This window comes from Pygocentrus nattereri, chromosome 2, assembly GCF_015220715.1.
Source record: "Pygocentrus nattereri isolate fPygNat1 chromosome 2, fPygNat1.pri, whole genome shotgun sequence".
Taxonomy (NCBI): domain Eukaryota; kingdom Metazoa; phylum Chordata; class Actinopteri; order Characiformes; family Serrasalmidae; genus Pygocentrus; species Pygocentrus nattereri.
This window is the reverse complement of record NC_051212.1, coordinates 40,017,172-40,031,505: the sequence shown is the minus strand read 5'-3', so window position 1 is coordinate 40,031,505 and position 14,334 is coordinate 40,017,172. Positions and strand designations below refer to the sequence as shown.

General features: G+C 41.8%; 1 protein-coding gene across 1 annotated transcript in view; it reads left to right on the top strand.

The window, feature by feature from the left end:
- The window catches only part of pappa2 (pappalysin 2), a 58,237-nt gene that overhangs the window by 21,940 nt on the left and 21,963 nt on the right, over window positions 1–14,334 (top strand). The window contains exons 9-20 of the mRNA XM_017718430.2: window positions 1,626–1,754; window positions 2,271–2,356; window positions 4,036–4,229; window positions 4,533–4,652; window positions 4,763–4,898; window positions 6,662–6,836; window positions 7,201–7,363; window positions 8,147–8,324; window positions 9,527–9,737; window positions 10,867–11,035; window positions 11,216–11,348; window positions 11,900–12,009. Coding sequence (XP_017573919.1) covers window positions 1,626–1,754; window positions 2,271–2,356; window positions 4,036–4,229; window positions 4,533–4,652; window positions 4,763–4,898; window positions 6,662–6,836; window positions 7,201–7,363; window positions 8,147–8,324; window positions 9,527–9,737; window positions 10,867–11,035; window positions 11,216–11,348; window positions 11,900–12,009 — 1,804 coding nt within the window. The remainder of the gene's footprint in view (window positions 1–1,625; window positions 1,755–2,270; window positions 2,357–4,035; window positions 4,230–4,532; window positions 4,653–4,762; window positions 4,899–6,661; window positions 6,837–7,200; window positions 7,364–8,146; window positions 8,325–9,526; window positions 9,738–10,866; window positions 11,036–11,215; window positions 11,349–11,899; window positions 12,010–14,334) is intronic.

Genomic DNA, 14,334 nt, shown 5'->3' with positions numbered 1-14,334 from the left:
AGGTATTAATGGTGCGGAGCAAAGTCTGTTTCATCTCCAGAAAAAGTTCCTTCCACCAGGCCTGTAAGTGCAAAAAGATGGAAAAACCAAAGGGAATAGAGTTATGTGGACAGGGAAAGGAAGGAGCAAGGATGAGAGACATAGAAAGAGAGCAATAGATAGTGTGAGAGAGTGAGAGAGAGAATCTGGAATATAAACCAAATGTGACCGTTTTACCAGTAGAAACATTAAACACCTGAGGCTGTTTGGAGCTGCTTCTTGATCGCCCTCCACCCCCTTCTCTCTTTTTCTCTGTCTCTCTCTTCCTTTCTCAGAAGGGTTGGAGTACTCTTCATAGTTAGTACATGATAATTGAGAGACCTGTCATTGGGTCTGGGGGGTGAGTGGTGGGAGGGAGGAGGAGAGATGGAAAGAGAAAAACTAAAGAAGGGGCTTGGGCAGCACTGCCACCAAGAGGTATACAGTAAAAACAAAACTGCTCCTAAACTACAGCATCATGCTGATAATTGTCCCTGATAAAGACCATTTCACCTGTACAAGACACCTAGATGTGTTCCTTCTCTTTACCCAAACAGAAGTTTTGTTACAGCACCTAACATCTAGCTCTCCCTCTGAGGCTCTATAGATGAATAATGTGGCACTTACACTTGTATTGTAGTGGAGGGAGTCATCAGCCCGGGGTTGCTGTTTCTCTGCCTCATAACTCCTCCTGCCAGCATGCTGGGAGAAATAGCTTCACTCTTATCTGTGATACAGAATCCTCTGGGGCTTGAGAGAAATTGTCCCGCTCGCCCTCTCCGGCCCTGGAAGTGATCCATAATTAATGATGGCAATTTGTTGAGGGGTAACTGGAGCTGCCGGAGAGAGGAGATGATGCCTGCACAGGCATCCCATACTACCGGCCGGAAAAGCGGCTGAAATCAAACAAGCCCTGGCAGTGGAAAGGCGGCAGGCTCTTTTTATAGGCCTGGTGTCCTAAACAGGTCGATACCTCAGAACAGAGCAGTATACTGTGATACCTGTGCCATCATGAGGTCAGTCCCATTTGGATTCAAGGTTAGATTAAGCATTCCAACTAAAGAAAATGCTGTGGAAGTACAGAACAGCAGCATTACTGTACATAATTAGCGGGAGTGTAAACATGTACTGATGTGTTTTCAAGTTATCGATCAGAAGAATCAGTTATAATCCACTATAATAATACTTAATAAATCATTGCACTCATTTGTTGGCCAAAATAAAATTTACAACGATGTTGTCACAAAGCAGCTTTACAGATGTTTGAAAACATACAGTTACAACATATATCCCCCAGTGAGCAAGCCAGAGGCGATGGTGGCAAGGAAAAACTCCATCAGACTGGAGGAAGAAACCTTGGGAGGAACCCATCCTCCTCTGGTTGCTTCTTGTGACTATTTTTTTATTATGTATAAAAGTTCCTCCAGTCACAGTTTTAACACAATTCCTAATCATACCAAAGTTCAGATCATTCTGATCCTTATTGTTCACCTCTAATCACAAGTTGCTAGCATGTTTGCTTCTTGTGACTTACTATTTTAAAATGATGTGTGACTGCCTGTGTCTGTGTATGCTTATGTGTTTGTTTGGTTATTCACTACTTACAGTGATGTACAGAGTGGAGTAAATTATACGTACATGATCCAGGTGGAGGCAGATGGTTTGTTAAGCGAACTCTCTCCTGAACTGATCTACACCCATGGACAACATTACTGTGGAGACAGCCGGCTACAGGGGTACACTTATTCTGACCTCATAATGACAATTGTCAGGAAGAAGAGATGTCTAATGTCTATGTATGCTTAGCTCACTGTTGTGAGGTTACATTTGCTTTGCAGAATGTTGAGAAAAATCCCATTTGGCCAGAGGAATTCACTGAGTAGTTAATTAACGCACTCTAAATTTCAGTTTTGACAAAAAAGTTGTGTGTTACCATTTCTGATTAGGTCGAGTATTTTTGCCCCATTTTATAAAGCTTGTCCAACTTTGTGAAAACTGGTACAAAAGAATGCATTTGTGGCTGGAGCATGAATAGACCAATTCTGATCCTAGAGTGCCAAAGTCTGGTGATTTCCTAGCTCAAACACATCTACTAAGACTTGTAACAAACCACTGATTATTAAAACAGAAATAAATATTTTGACTGGCTATGTGTGTATGTGGGTGCTGTTTTCAGGAGGTACCATTTTTATGTGTGTAATGTTTTCAGTAGGGTAACCCTTGGCCTCCCCTCTCTCTCTCTCTCCCCACAGGAATGAGGAGTGCGATGATGGGAATCTGTTAGACGGAGATGGCTGCTCCAAAAAATGCCGCATGGAGCCGGGCTTCAACTGTGTGGGTGAGTCACAGTCAACACACACACTCACACTCTCCACTCTTGAGCCCTCTTACACCACCGCCTGCAGAAGCCACGAAGGGCTGCGGTGCATCAGGACCAAGGATCAAATAATGATTACCAGCTTTCAAAACAGAACCCCAGCGGCAGCAGCCTCACTTTGCCCCAAACAGACACCTTCTCTAACAAAGCTTCAGGAAAGTGCTAAAGCATTCACTATGATGTTTCAGGGCATTTCTGAGAACACAGAAGGTCTTGCATAGGCTTAAGCTGTTTTCCTAGGACCCTCCATTATATTCCTGAAACTGCCTGACCCTGAGGCATTAGGAAAATGGAGAATGCGAATATGAAAGCACACCTGCCTTTAATCTAAGATGCTAGTAAGGGCAGCTTGTCTGTTGTCAGCCGGATTTCCATACTCATAAAGTTGCTCAGAGCATGGATTAAATTAAAGCAACTGCTGATGTGTTTATGTCTGTTTTTTTCCCCCAGTGTTTTATATAAACTATTTTGGTTAGAAATGTATACATTGGTATTTTCATGCAGATAGCTTAGTTAAGGGGTAAAATTCAGATCTTCAGGTATATTTAATGTTTCACAGCATGCATTTTGAATAGCAGTACTTAGTTTGGAATGATTATGTATATAGTGATGTGAGTGTGTTAATGCTGCCCAGTGCTGAAAAGTTGGTGCTCCTTGTGATTATAAAGAACTCTGAAAGTATCTATGAAAACATTGAAAAAAGAGACTAGTGCAGTGAGCCAGCCTGCATTGTTTTTTCGTGACTGAAAGTGTTACATTCGCTATGAGTGAGAAACAAGAAGAGCAGTGGAAGAACAAAAGAGTGAATTGGCAGAATATATGTACACACTACAATAGCCACAACTAATCCAAGCATGACTACAATCCCAGTACAGAGGCTGACTCACATACAATTAAATTTGGCAGCAGATTTGGATGGTTTTGAAGTGGGCTTGTAATCACATCTCATTGGATTTAAGGTCATCAGGAACAGCTTGGTGCAATCCAGTTTCTCCACCACTACTTTAGGGCATCTGCACAGTATCTCCTCAAATATTCTTAGCAAGAAAGGGGAAAAAGGAAAACATCCTGGAATAACTCGATAATGGCCATTCCCCATATTTAGCGCATGTTTGTTTAAGTCGCTGTGAGTTGCACATAGCTGTTGACCTTTGTGGCTGATATGTTTTTAATTTGGCAATACAATTCTTTTGAGACACTCTGACTTTGATGAGTGATGCCCATTGATCACCTCACCGATGACTCTTACCTTGAAATGGCCGGAGACCAGCTGAAACTCAAATGGGGCTCTGAAGTAATTCACATGTGCCCGCTGCTAAGGAATCTGCCTTTTATTACATGCAAATTTCTCCTGCCAACCTTCTTACCCCCCTGTGGACTGCTGTCACACCTCTGCCTTATTGAAGTGATTGAGCCACTGCGTTCTTAGTCTGTGATATCACTCCACAGACATCCAGAGACTTCAACATCTTGATGTTTTATTTGACCAGCTGCCCTGAAACCTGGCCCATTTCAGGAGTCCTTGTTTGAGAGGAAATAACTGTGGCCTTATCTCATGCTTTAGTTATGAAAACCAAATTAGCATTTGGAATGGTGAAGTGGATTGGTGTTAATAGGCTTGCACTCTTTTTCTGCCTCAGGTCAGCCCAGCCATTGCTACATTTTCGAAGGTGATGGAGTGTGTGAAGAGTTCGAGAGAGGTTCTAGCATTCAGGACTGTGGCTTCTTCACTCCAGAGGGCTTTGTTGATCAGTGGGCTTCTGATGCCTCTGCTTCCCATCAGGATCAACGGTGTCCTGCACTGGCTGCCACGGGGTTGCCTGATCTCAGTCAGGTACAACATAGTACTACAGCATGACCAGCATTATCTGATTCACTGCTTTGTAACTGAAATCTGTTATTTACAAGGAACAATTCTACAGAGGACAGGTTCCCATCTCTGGTCCTGGAATTCCTCCTGTCCTCCGCATTTTAGTGTTTTTTGTCTCTAACACATCCACCTAAACTCACAATAAAGTTATTAGAATCTTATGTGTGTATTATTTTATAGAAAACACTAATAAATTAATTTATTTGAATAGCCTACCACATGAGGATGATGTTGCTATGACATTAAACTGTTTTTTGTTGTTGTTAGATGTGCAGGTCTCAATATGTAGAGATAAATGATGCCCTAACACGAAGTGCATGGATCCCCTGTACTGCTCAGTCCCATTTCAACAACTACTATGAACACAGTCAGCCTGTGTGGTTAAGGGTACGTACTGTAATTCAAAGTCGATTTGTAAAAGTGAGAGAAAATAGAGCTCATGGTAGTTTGAGTGAGCTTATGGTAGTTTCTCTTCTGGGCTTGCTTGTTTTGGTAAGGTGGGATTTGAGAGGCCTGGAGTAGCAGCCTCTGTCCTGATCTATCTGGCCTATGATGGAGGATTGCATGGAGAACACTGCTGGAGAACAGTATCTATACAACTCTGTGACACCATTGGCAAAAACCACACACTCGGTACAAACAGGCCAGCATAAAATCAAGACTATTGTACCAAATATATTAAGTTTATTGTTTTGTAATAGTATAAATATTTTTAGGTAAAATTTACATTTTTTTATTGGATTAATATTTACATTTATACACTGCTCAAAAAAATAAAGGGAACACTTAAACAACACAATATAACTCCAAGTAAATCAAACTTCTGTGAAATCAAACTGTCCACTTAGGAAGCAACACTGACTGACAATAAATTTCACTTGCTGTTGTGCAAATGGAACAGACAACAGGTGGAAATTATTGGCAATTAGCAAGACACACTCAATAAAGGAGTGGTTCTGCAGGTGGGGACCACAGACCACTTCTCAGTACCGATGCTTTCTGGCTGATGTTTTGGTCACTTTTGAATGTTGGTGGTGCTTTCACACTCATGGTAGCATGAGACGGACTCTACAACCCATACAAGTGGCTCAGGTAGTGCAGCTCATCCAGGAAGGCACATCAATGCGAGCTGTGGCAAGAAGGTTTGCTGTGTCTGTCAGCGTAGTGTCCAGAGGCTGGAGGCGCTACCAGGAGACAGTCCAGTACACCAGGAGACGTGGAGGAGGCCGTAAGAGGGCAACAACCCAGCAGCAAGACCGCTACCTCCACCTTTGTGCAAGGAGGCACAGGAGGAGCACTGCCAGAGCCCTGCAAAATGACCTCCAGCAGGCCACAAATGTGTATGAGTCTGCACAAACGGTTAGAAACCAACTCCATGAGGATGGTGTGAGGGCCTGACGTCCACAGATGGGGGTTGTGCTCACAGCCCAACACCTTGCAGGACGCTTGGCATTTGCCAGAGAACACCAGGATTGGCAAATTCGCCACTGGTGCCCTGTGCTCTTCACAGATGAAAGCAGGTTCACACTGAGCACATGTGACAGACATGACAGAGTCTGGAGACGCTGTGGAGAGCCATCTGCTGCCTGCAACATCCTTCAGCATGACCGGTTTGGCAGTGGGTCAGTAATGGTGTGGACAGCCCTCCATGTGCTCACCAGAGGTAGCCTGACTGCCATTAGGTACCGAGATAAGATCCTCAGACCTCTTGTGAGACCATATGCTGGTGCGGTTGGCCCTGGGTTCCTCCTAATGCAGGACAATGCTAGACCTCATGTGGCTGGAGTGTGTCAGCAGTTCCTGCAAGATGAAGGCATTGAAGCTATGGACTGGCCCGCCCGTTCCCCAGACCTGAATCCGATTGAGCACATCTGGGACATCATGTCTCACTCCATCCACCAATGCCACGTTGCACCACAGACTGTCCAGGAGTTGGCGGATGCTTTAGTCCAGGTCTGGGAGGAGATCCCTCAGGAGACCATCCGCCACCTCATCAGAAGCATGCCCAGGCATTGTATGGAGGTCATACAGGCACGTGGAGGCCACACACAATACTGAGCCTCATTTTGACTTGTTTTAAGGACATCACATCACAAGTTGGATCAGCCTATAGTGTGTTTTTCCACTTTAATTCTGTGTGTGACTCCAAATCCAGGCCTCCATTGGTTAATAAATTTGATAAATTGTGTGATTTTGTTGTCAGCACATTCAACTTTGTACAGAAGAAAGTATTCAATGAGAATATTTCATTCATTCAGATCTAGGATGTATTATTTGAGTGTTCCCTTTATTTTTTTGAGCAGTGTATTTAAATAAAAGTATTCAAATAAGTAAAATCTTTGTTGCTGTGCCTTTTGCCATATTTACATTGCATTCTTTTGCTTGTATGTGTACAGGTACCTATGAGCTGTCGTGCCAGCGCAACCCTCTGGTGGTAAATGTGACTCACAACTTGAGTCTGCCATTTTTCCAAACAGCCGCAGTGCTGCTGAACTTCTCTACAGCCCATGTGGCAGTGCTTGGAGTCGCCCTGCGTACATCCTGCCATTTCAGCGCCTTCACCCTGACTGGGTGCGCTTAGGGTGTGCTCTCCCACGCCTTCACACACACACACACACACAGCAGATATAATGCAAATAGGGCCCGTTTTAGTGATAATTTGATTAAGCCTATTCTGAACTGCAATGCTAATACTGTGTCCTAATTTAAAATTCTATTTAGCTTATGATTAGCTTAAATCTGGGTCTGGAAACCAGAAGCTCAGACTCACATGAATAAGCTTATGAAGGGCTTGTAAATTAGCTAATGAGTTGAATTTGTTGTGTGATGAGGGGAAACACAAATATGTGCAGAATATGAAGTCTCCAGGACTGGGATTTGGAAGCACCATTTGACAGAAGTTATCTAATGACCTTCCTCCTTGTCTGTGTATCAGGTGTGTGCGCAGGCCCTGCATCATAGGCGTGTGCAGTGCTGTGAATGTAGATCATGCTTCGGTCAACTGCACTCCCAGCCAAGACCCCATACGCTGCTCTGTCACCTGTCGCCATGGGTACACGCTCAGTGTGCTTAGTGGTCTGGGCCTTCATCATCAAGAGGTGTGTGCAAAGCTTCCTTTCTCTCTGATGACCCTAACAAACCGTTAGCAGTGGTTCATATCATTTTCCAATTGCAGTGCATAAGCAAATGCAGTCTGGTCCTACAGATCAACCTCCGTAGAGGGTTTAGTTCCAACATTCTTGACAGATACACCTGATGGCCTTGATTAACTGGATTGGGTGTGTTAGATTAACTAAACTTTACAGAGCAATACATCACCAGGACTAGATTAGGTGGTTCCAAAAGTTTAAAAATAAAACTGGTACACAGGGTACTGGTATCTTAATTTTTCATTTTAAATATTTTTATGTGTATTTAACTTATGTCAAACTAAGAGATCAACACAATTCATCTGTTTTCATCAACACCCCTAACATTACAATCCCTTTCCTTGGTAAATTGTCACCAATAAAAACACTTTTGAATATCTAAAAATAAAGTCTGTTTTGAATGTTGTTTGTCTACTTCACAAATAAAAGTATCTAAATGTTTGATGTTATTTAGAATGTTAGTTTGACTTGACATCACATTTTCTTTTGGAGAAATGGGGAATGTAGCGATTCTCTCCCCTAGTGTACCCACTACAATAAATACATTTAGTTCCTCACTTTCATAACTACAGAGATTACATTTTTGTTTCACGGTAGTTAGTGAATAAGTAAGACGCTACTGACTGATAGTCCTAGAATAACTACTTCATTGGCTGTGACACATTAAGAAAGACAGAACATAAGGGCATCTCCTTATCTGTGTCTCTGTTTCATTCTCTCTCCTGACCTCAGAGAGAGACAGATTTGAGCTGTGAAAATGGTGTTTGGGACCGTGTGGTCACCTGTAAGCCAGTGGATTGTGGTTTTCCTGATGAGTCGCATGTCTACTTTGCCTCCTTCTCCTGCCCCTGGGGCACCACCTTCGGCAAGCAGTGCACTTTCTCCTGCAACTCTCCCGCCGTCCTGCAGGGTAACAGCCTTCACACTGTTCACTACTTTGTGGCTCTATAGCTTGCTGTTTGTGTTTTGGTGCATATTCCATGTATTCTCTGCATAATTTTATGTATCCCCAAAGTTTATGTCTGCTTTTGTTTAGCTGGGGAATTAGGGATGAGAGTGTGTGTGTGTGTGTGTGTGTGTGTATGTGGATGGTACGTCTACTTGGCGGACGCCCCTGGTCACCTTCCAGATACCCCTTGCCTCTGACTCTGTAAACAGGAAAGCAGGGCTGGGACGACCGTAGGAGGGCAGTACACAGGTGGAGAGAGGAAACAAGACAAGAACAAGAGCGCGTTTCAGTCTATGTACTACAGCAACCCTCAGAGAGGCACTCACTACCAACAAACCCTGAACAGCCTGGCAGTGAGCCCACACCCCTCTTTACTCTGTCCAGGGTGGCCCAAGGGTCAGCTGGACCCTCCGCACCCTCTGGCTCCATGGCCTAAAATGCTGTGCTCAGATAGACAAGCCTAGGTTTCTCCTTCTGGCGGGTTGCAGAGAAGACTGTGGTCAGTGGGTTCTCAGGAAGCATGAGCACATTGCATCACTGAGAAACTATGCTTATTGGTCTTGATGGCAAGACTCTTTTTTTTTTCTTGGTTTTGGTACTGAAGCTCACTATTCACATGTGCTGTAATATATACAAAGGTGTTAGTACTGTCAGTTTCCTTGGGTCTTTTGAACCCTATTTATGAATTTAAGGTCAATTGCTTTGACCATGTACTGTAATTAATATGTTAGTAGTTTTGAGAGTAATGCTAGCTGTTTTTTTTTTTTGTTAGAAAAATACAATGGACCATTTGGAGCAATTTTTTGAGCTGCTAAATTTGCCTGCAGCTACAAAGTGATCTGCTGCTTTGTATGCTTTATAAAGTAAAAAAAAATACTTTGCGGAAGAGGTCCATTATATTTTTATTGGCCAATAAAATTGCTTAAGAACTTTTAACAAATTCTAATTAGATATATTTTACCATACCACCATCATATGGCTTCAAACACATTTTAGGCATATAAACCACATAAGGTGTATGTTAGCATGAAGTGATTTGGCATTCATTAGCTTTTAAAGAAAACAGCTTCGCATTAAAACTGATGCGCCTTTTCCAGAGAAGATGGTTTTATAGTATGGCCTTTTAATTTCTTTTGTTTTATGTGATTTTTAATTTTGCCAAGGTGAGAGTGATACATTGGACTGCCTTGAAGATGGGCTGTGGTCCTTCCCTGAAGCATATTGTAAGATCGAGTGTCTGGATCCACCAGTCGTTCCCAATGCAAAACTCTTGCCCTCCCAGTGTGAAGGCAGCAGGCATGATCTGGGCACTGTGTGCCGCTACAAATGCAGTCCTGGTTACTTTGTCACTTCCCTGAGCAAAAAAACAAAAAAGTAAGTACTTACTGCTCTGTAACACTTATTCACATGTGTATTTTGAGCAGTTGTTTGTGTATGCATTATCTTTTTTCAGTATTATGATATTGAGTATACCTCTGGAGGGTATGTCTATGTGGATTCTGCATTTGGTTTTGAGGCTGCTGTGTTGACATATGCTAGACACAAAATGACTTCTCTTTAAATGACCCATGTGTTTCTAGAACGAAGATTGTCTCTAAATAACCATCGAATGGAGCCAACTCTGTGGTTTTTGATGTATACATAAACAAATTTAGTGGCATATGAGCAAAATCATCTTGTGAGGTTAGACAGTGCAGCTTAGCACCATTTAAGTCAAAGGGGGCCAACATGTACACCTGCCATAGCTTTATAGGTTATTAAACCAGCTGGTAAAATATATGAACGTCTCTTAAGCACTTTTAATTGGCCATTCATACTTAAAGTGATAGCCAGCAGGTCTAATAAACGTTTTTCAGTGCCTTTGTTTATTAATACCTTTGACATGTTCGCTCTAAAATTCATTCCATTATGAGAATACAGCTTAGTGTTTATGACTTAGTGTTTATGTTTCAAGAGGAGTGTTTTGCAATAATCAAGGCAGGTATTGTTTTTTGCTTCTGTGGGTTTTTCACTGGTAACAGTTCTGTATGAGCCAGGGCTTGATGGTTTGTCGCTTGAACTTGACACAAATCTACTCAGAATGCTCACATTTGCTTGGTTGGCATTTTGGGCATTGTATTGAAATGTTATGAGATTTTAAAAGTAGAGGCTGGTGGCAAACTGTGACATCCTGTGTGTAGTCCTGTTCCTAGGTTTAATGAAATTGTATGCTATGCTCTGATATTAAGTATAGTGTCTGCGAGTACTTTGTTTTTCTCTCTTTGTGGAGACCAAATGTTCCCAGGATGATTGGAAAGTGTGGACTCATGGACATTTGTTGGTCCCCATTACAGATGCTTTTTGTGCAAAATTTTAATAATGTTCAAAAAACTAAATAGGCTTTTTGTTAAAAGAGTAAGGTTAGTGTTAGGTGTAGACACAGTAGTATTTAATTACAACAATACATGTCAATGGAACATGCCATAATGATAGTAATACAAAAGTGTGTGTGTGTTTCTTTCAGGAGATTTCTGAGGCTGGAGTGTTTAGAGGGAGGCAGGTGGCAAGAGGGTGGTTGTTCCCCTGTCTCATGTCCTGCTCTGCCTGCCATGTTTGAGGGCATGTACACGTGTACCACCCACCTGGACTTTGACAGTGTTTGTACTCTACACTGCCCGGATGCTAGTGAGAGGGTAAATATGGACTGTCTACCATGCAATTAAATGCAGCACCTCTCACTACATTTTCTAATGTTGCACTCTTTTCTATTGTTTCTAGAACATTTAGAATTAAACCATCTTTATGTAATTCAACTTGAAGATCAAAAATGATTTATCACAAATTATCTATTTCTTGTTTTGTTATCCATGTAGCATACAATTCGATGTACCAAAGATGGCAGGTGGACTGAAGACTTCTCCATGTGTGAGAAGATTGAGGGAGCTTGCCAGGCCCCTCCAGAGTTCAACTTTGTAGAGTACACCTGTGATGAGGGTTATGGTGTAGGTGAGGTGTAGTTTTAAGCAGAGCTACATATTGGTTCTCCTCTTTGATTAATATGGCAAAGCCATGTTGTCAACTACTTGATTTATTGCAGCTTTAACCCCTCAAAAATTACAGACTTACCATATAGTGTTGCTTATGCACTACACAAAGTACTGCCGGTGGATACTGGCTATTGGAGGGGTTAAATCAATATTGATTTCATTGACATTAGAGATCCCATCACAAAACATTCAGTTTTATTCATCATTCAAATTAGTTACCTAGGCATCATTTCTGTTGGAACTTGCTGCCTATTTACATTGTTTTGTGAGGAATATTTACTGTGTTTGAGTTATGGTTTGTAGCATATTAAAAGGTCTAGACATGCTTGGGAAATAAGACTACAGTCAAGTTGCACATGGTAGAACACTTTGCATGCTCACCTGCCAAGCTGTCGAGCCACGGATGACCAGTTCTGTGCCTGGCCAATTTTTTTTTTCAATGTGTTCATATGAATATATTCAACAGATGCAAATGAAGGCTTGAGCAAAGCTTGCTTTGTGTCACGGCAGGTGCGGTCTGCTACCCAACATGCATTGTGGCCTTGAGTGACCCTGTGGTGTTGGCTAGTAATTCCACAGCTGATACTCTCAAACACTGGGTCCTGCCCACTAAGGTTCAGGTAAGGTAATGGGGGGGTTTCACCACAACATGCTATTAGGTAGCTGTTTTTCCTCTAAGTCCTAAACACTCTCCAGAAACACTTTGTGTGCACAAAACATGAAGATCAGCTCAGACCACACCAATACACCAATACAAGTGCTTTGACTAGGGTCCAAGCTTCTCCCTGCAAACTGTCTCCTTGCGTAAAAACATTGCAAGGGATCCCCTTGTGAAAGAGAAACATGCCTCAAAAATTCTTTGAGAAGTAAGCCCTTAGAATCTGGGGGAAGTTAAGATATTAAAATGTATTTCTCTCCAAGAAAGCCTTCTGCTTCATCTTCCATGGCTTGAGAAAACGCTAGATCTTTCTTTGCATGGACCTATCAGGTGCCAGGAACCTAAGTGGCTATACACTTAATAGTTTAAAATCAAGCTGATGTCTATAATTATACCATTGGCATATCTGAGTGATAAGCTGGCTTGGTTTGCCCTGTGCCTTGCTCTAAATTGTTGTTCCATTGTCCATTTTGGAGTGAAAAGGTTGACCCCATTTTTTCATCTCCACACCAATTTGTAATAGTGGTGGTTTGGGGGAAATATTTATACAGGAGACAATTAAAATGCCACACACCAAGCACTGAGTTTCTCAAGGTGTCAGGCTTTTTTGCAGTGTTTATAACTACACTTCAGCACCCTTACGTAGATTGTGCTTTCCAGGAAGAGTGTCCAAACTCTTGCAGATTGGGTAAGAGCATTGGAGGAAAGGTCAAGGTAGGAGGGAGATGCAGTGGAGATAAGGGACTGATTTCCAAGAATTTAATGGCGAAACCTCCCCAGGAATGGATCTGATTTGCACATGTGGGAATGAATAGTAGTTTCACCTCAAATCAATGAAATGCCTTTTCAAACAAGACAGACAGGGAGAGAGCCAGTGATTGAAACACTTTGTTTCCTGTTTATTTTTCAGGTTTTTACCAGGTTTTTATTACTATTAATCGTGCATGTACAGTTAGTTCAATTAGTTTCAATCTTGGAATTGAAACTATAAAACATTTCTAGGCATCTGAACAGTTTAGTTGACAGTGATAAACTACAAGTTCTTTGTGCAGTACTGATGACTACTGAAGCAATAAGCCACAAGAAGCCATGTATTACTGCGATTTTATCACAGGGGATGGTGTTCTTTGGCACAACATGAAGCAGGGTATCTTCAAGGGCACAAACGCAGTTGCTTCGAGTTATGCATGCTGAGTTTTGTGTGTAGTTGCATTCAAATGTGTGTCATGATGCATTTCATAATGTAACGCAAATGCAAGCTGCATTCTCACAGCAAGGGCTGCTATACCTACAGCCAAGCCTGTCCAAGCAGTCTTGTACCATCCGTGTGTTTTCTCAACTGTCATAACAGACCAGCAGTTGAGTCTCACGCAAAGATGGTGTACATAAAAAATATGAAACACTATTGTCTTTCTGTTTTCACTGAAGACGTAAAGCAGCTCACTCTGCTCTACTTGTCCTAATTTAGCTGTTGTGGCTGTTAGAATAACAGTAGACCCCTCTCTGATTTGTCCTCTATCGCCCTCTTCAGTATTGAGTGTTTTAACTGAGAAGGACAGAGCGTTTGCACAAGTTGGCCGAGCGCTGTCTTTTGCATTCTTGTACATGCGTTGAGTATGTTTATGGCCTAAAACTCCCTTCCCCATGTTAAAGTCTCAGTAATGCATGGCCTCAAGTGGCTTATTGATTTTATAAAACGGCTATATGATAAAATACACATTTTTCAGACAATAATTCATTATTGGTAATAATCAACATAAACAAGTTTTCCACTAAGAAATGTAGTTCCTCTAGCGTATGGCATGCCATGCAACCATGGACCACGTAATGCAGAGACATTTGATCAGCCATCACCACATATTTCGGTCATTATATATAACTTTTTACCTTTTTGTTGTATTATAATACTAAGCATATCATAACATTACACTGTTTAATGCCTAACACTTTTTGGTCAGCAAATTACCACTGTGAGTCTTATACAGCACAAAGGGAGTTCCTCTTCTCGTGTTGGGGCTGAATCTCAGATTGCTCCCTGCTTGCTAAGTAGTGCACTATGTAGGAATTTCATTATTAGCTCCTGCATCCCAACAGTGCATAATATAGCTGAAAATAGTCATTAAAATAGTCCTTTGTGATTCAGCCATATCCATACTCAAATAGTGCACTATTTGGCTGTAGAAACTAGAATTTTAAAATCTTTTGACTGAAACACGGATGTTTGAAGTGCATAAGCCATTCTAGTGACATTCTTTTGACTTTTATATTGCAGGTTTACAGTGAATCA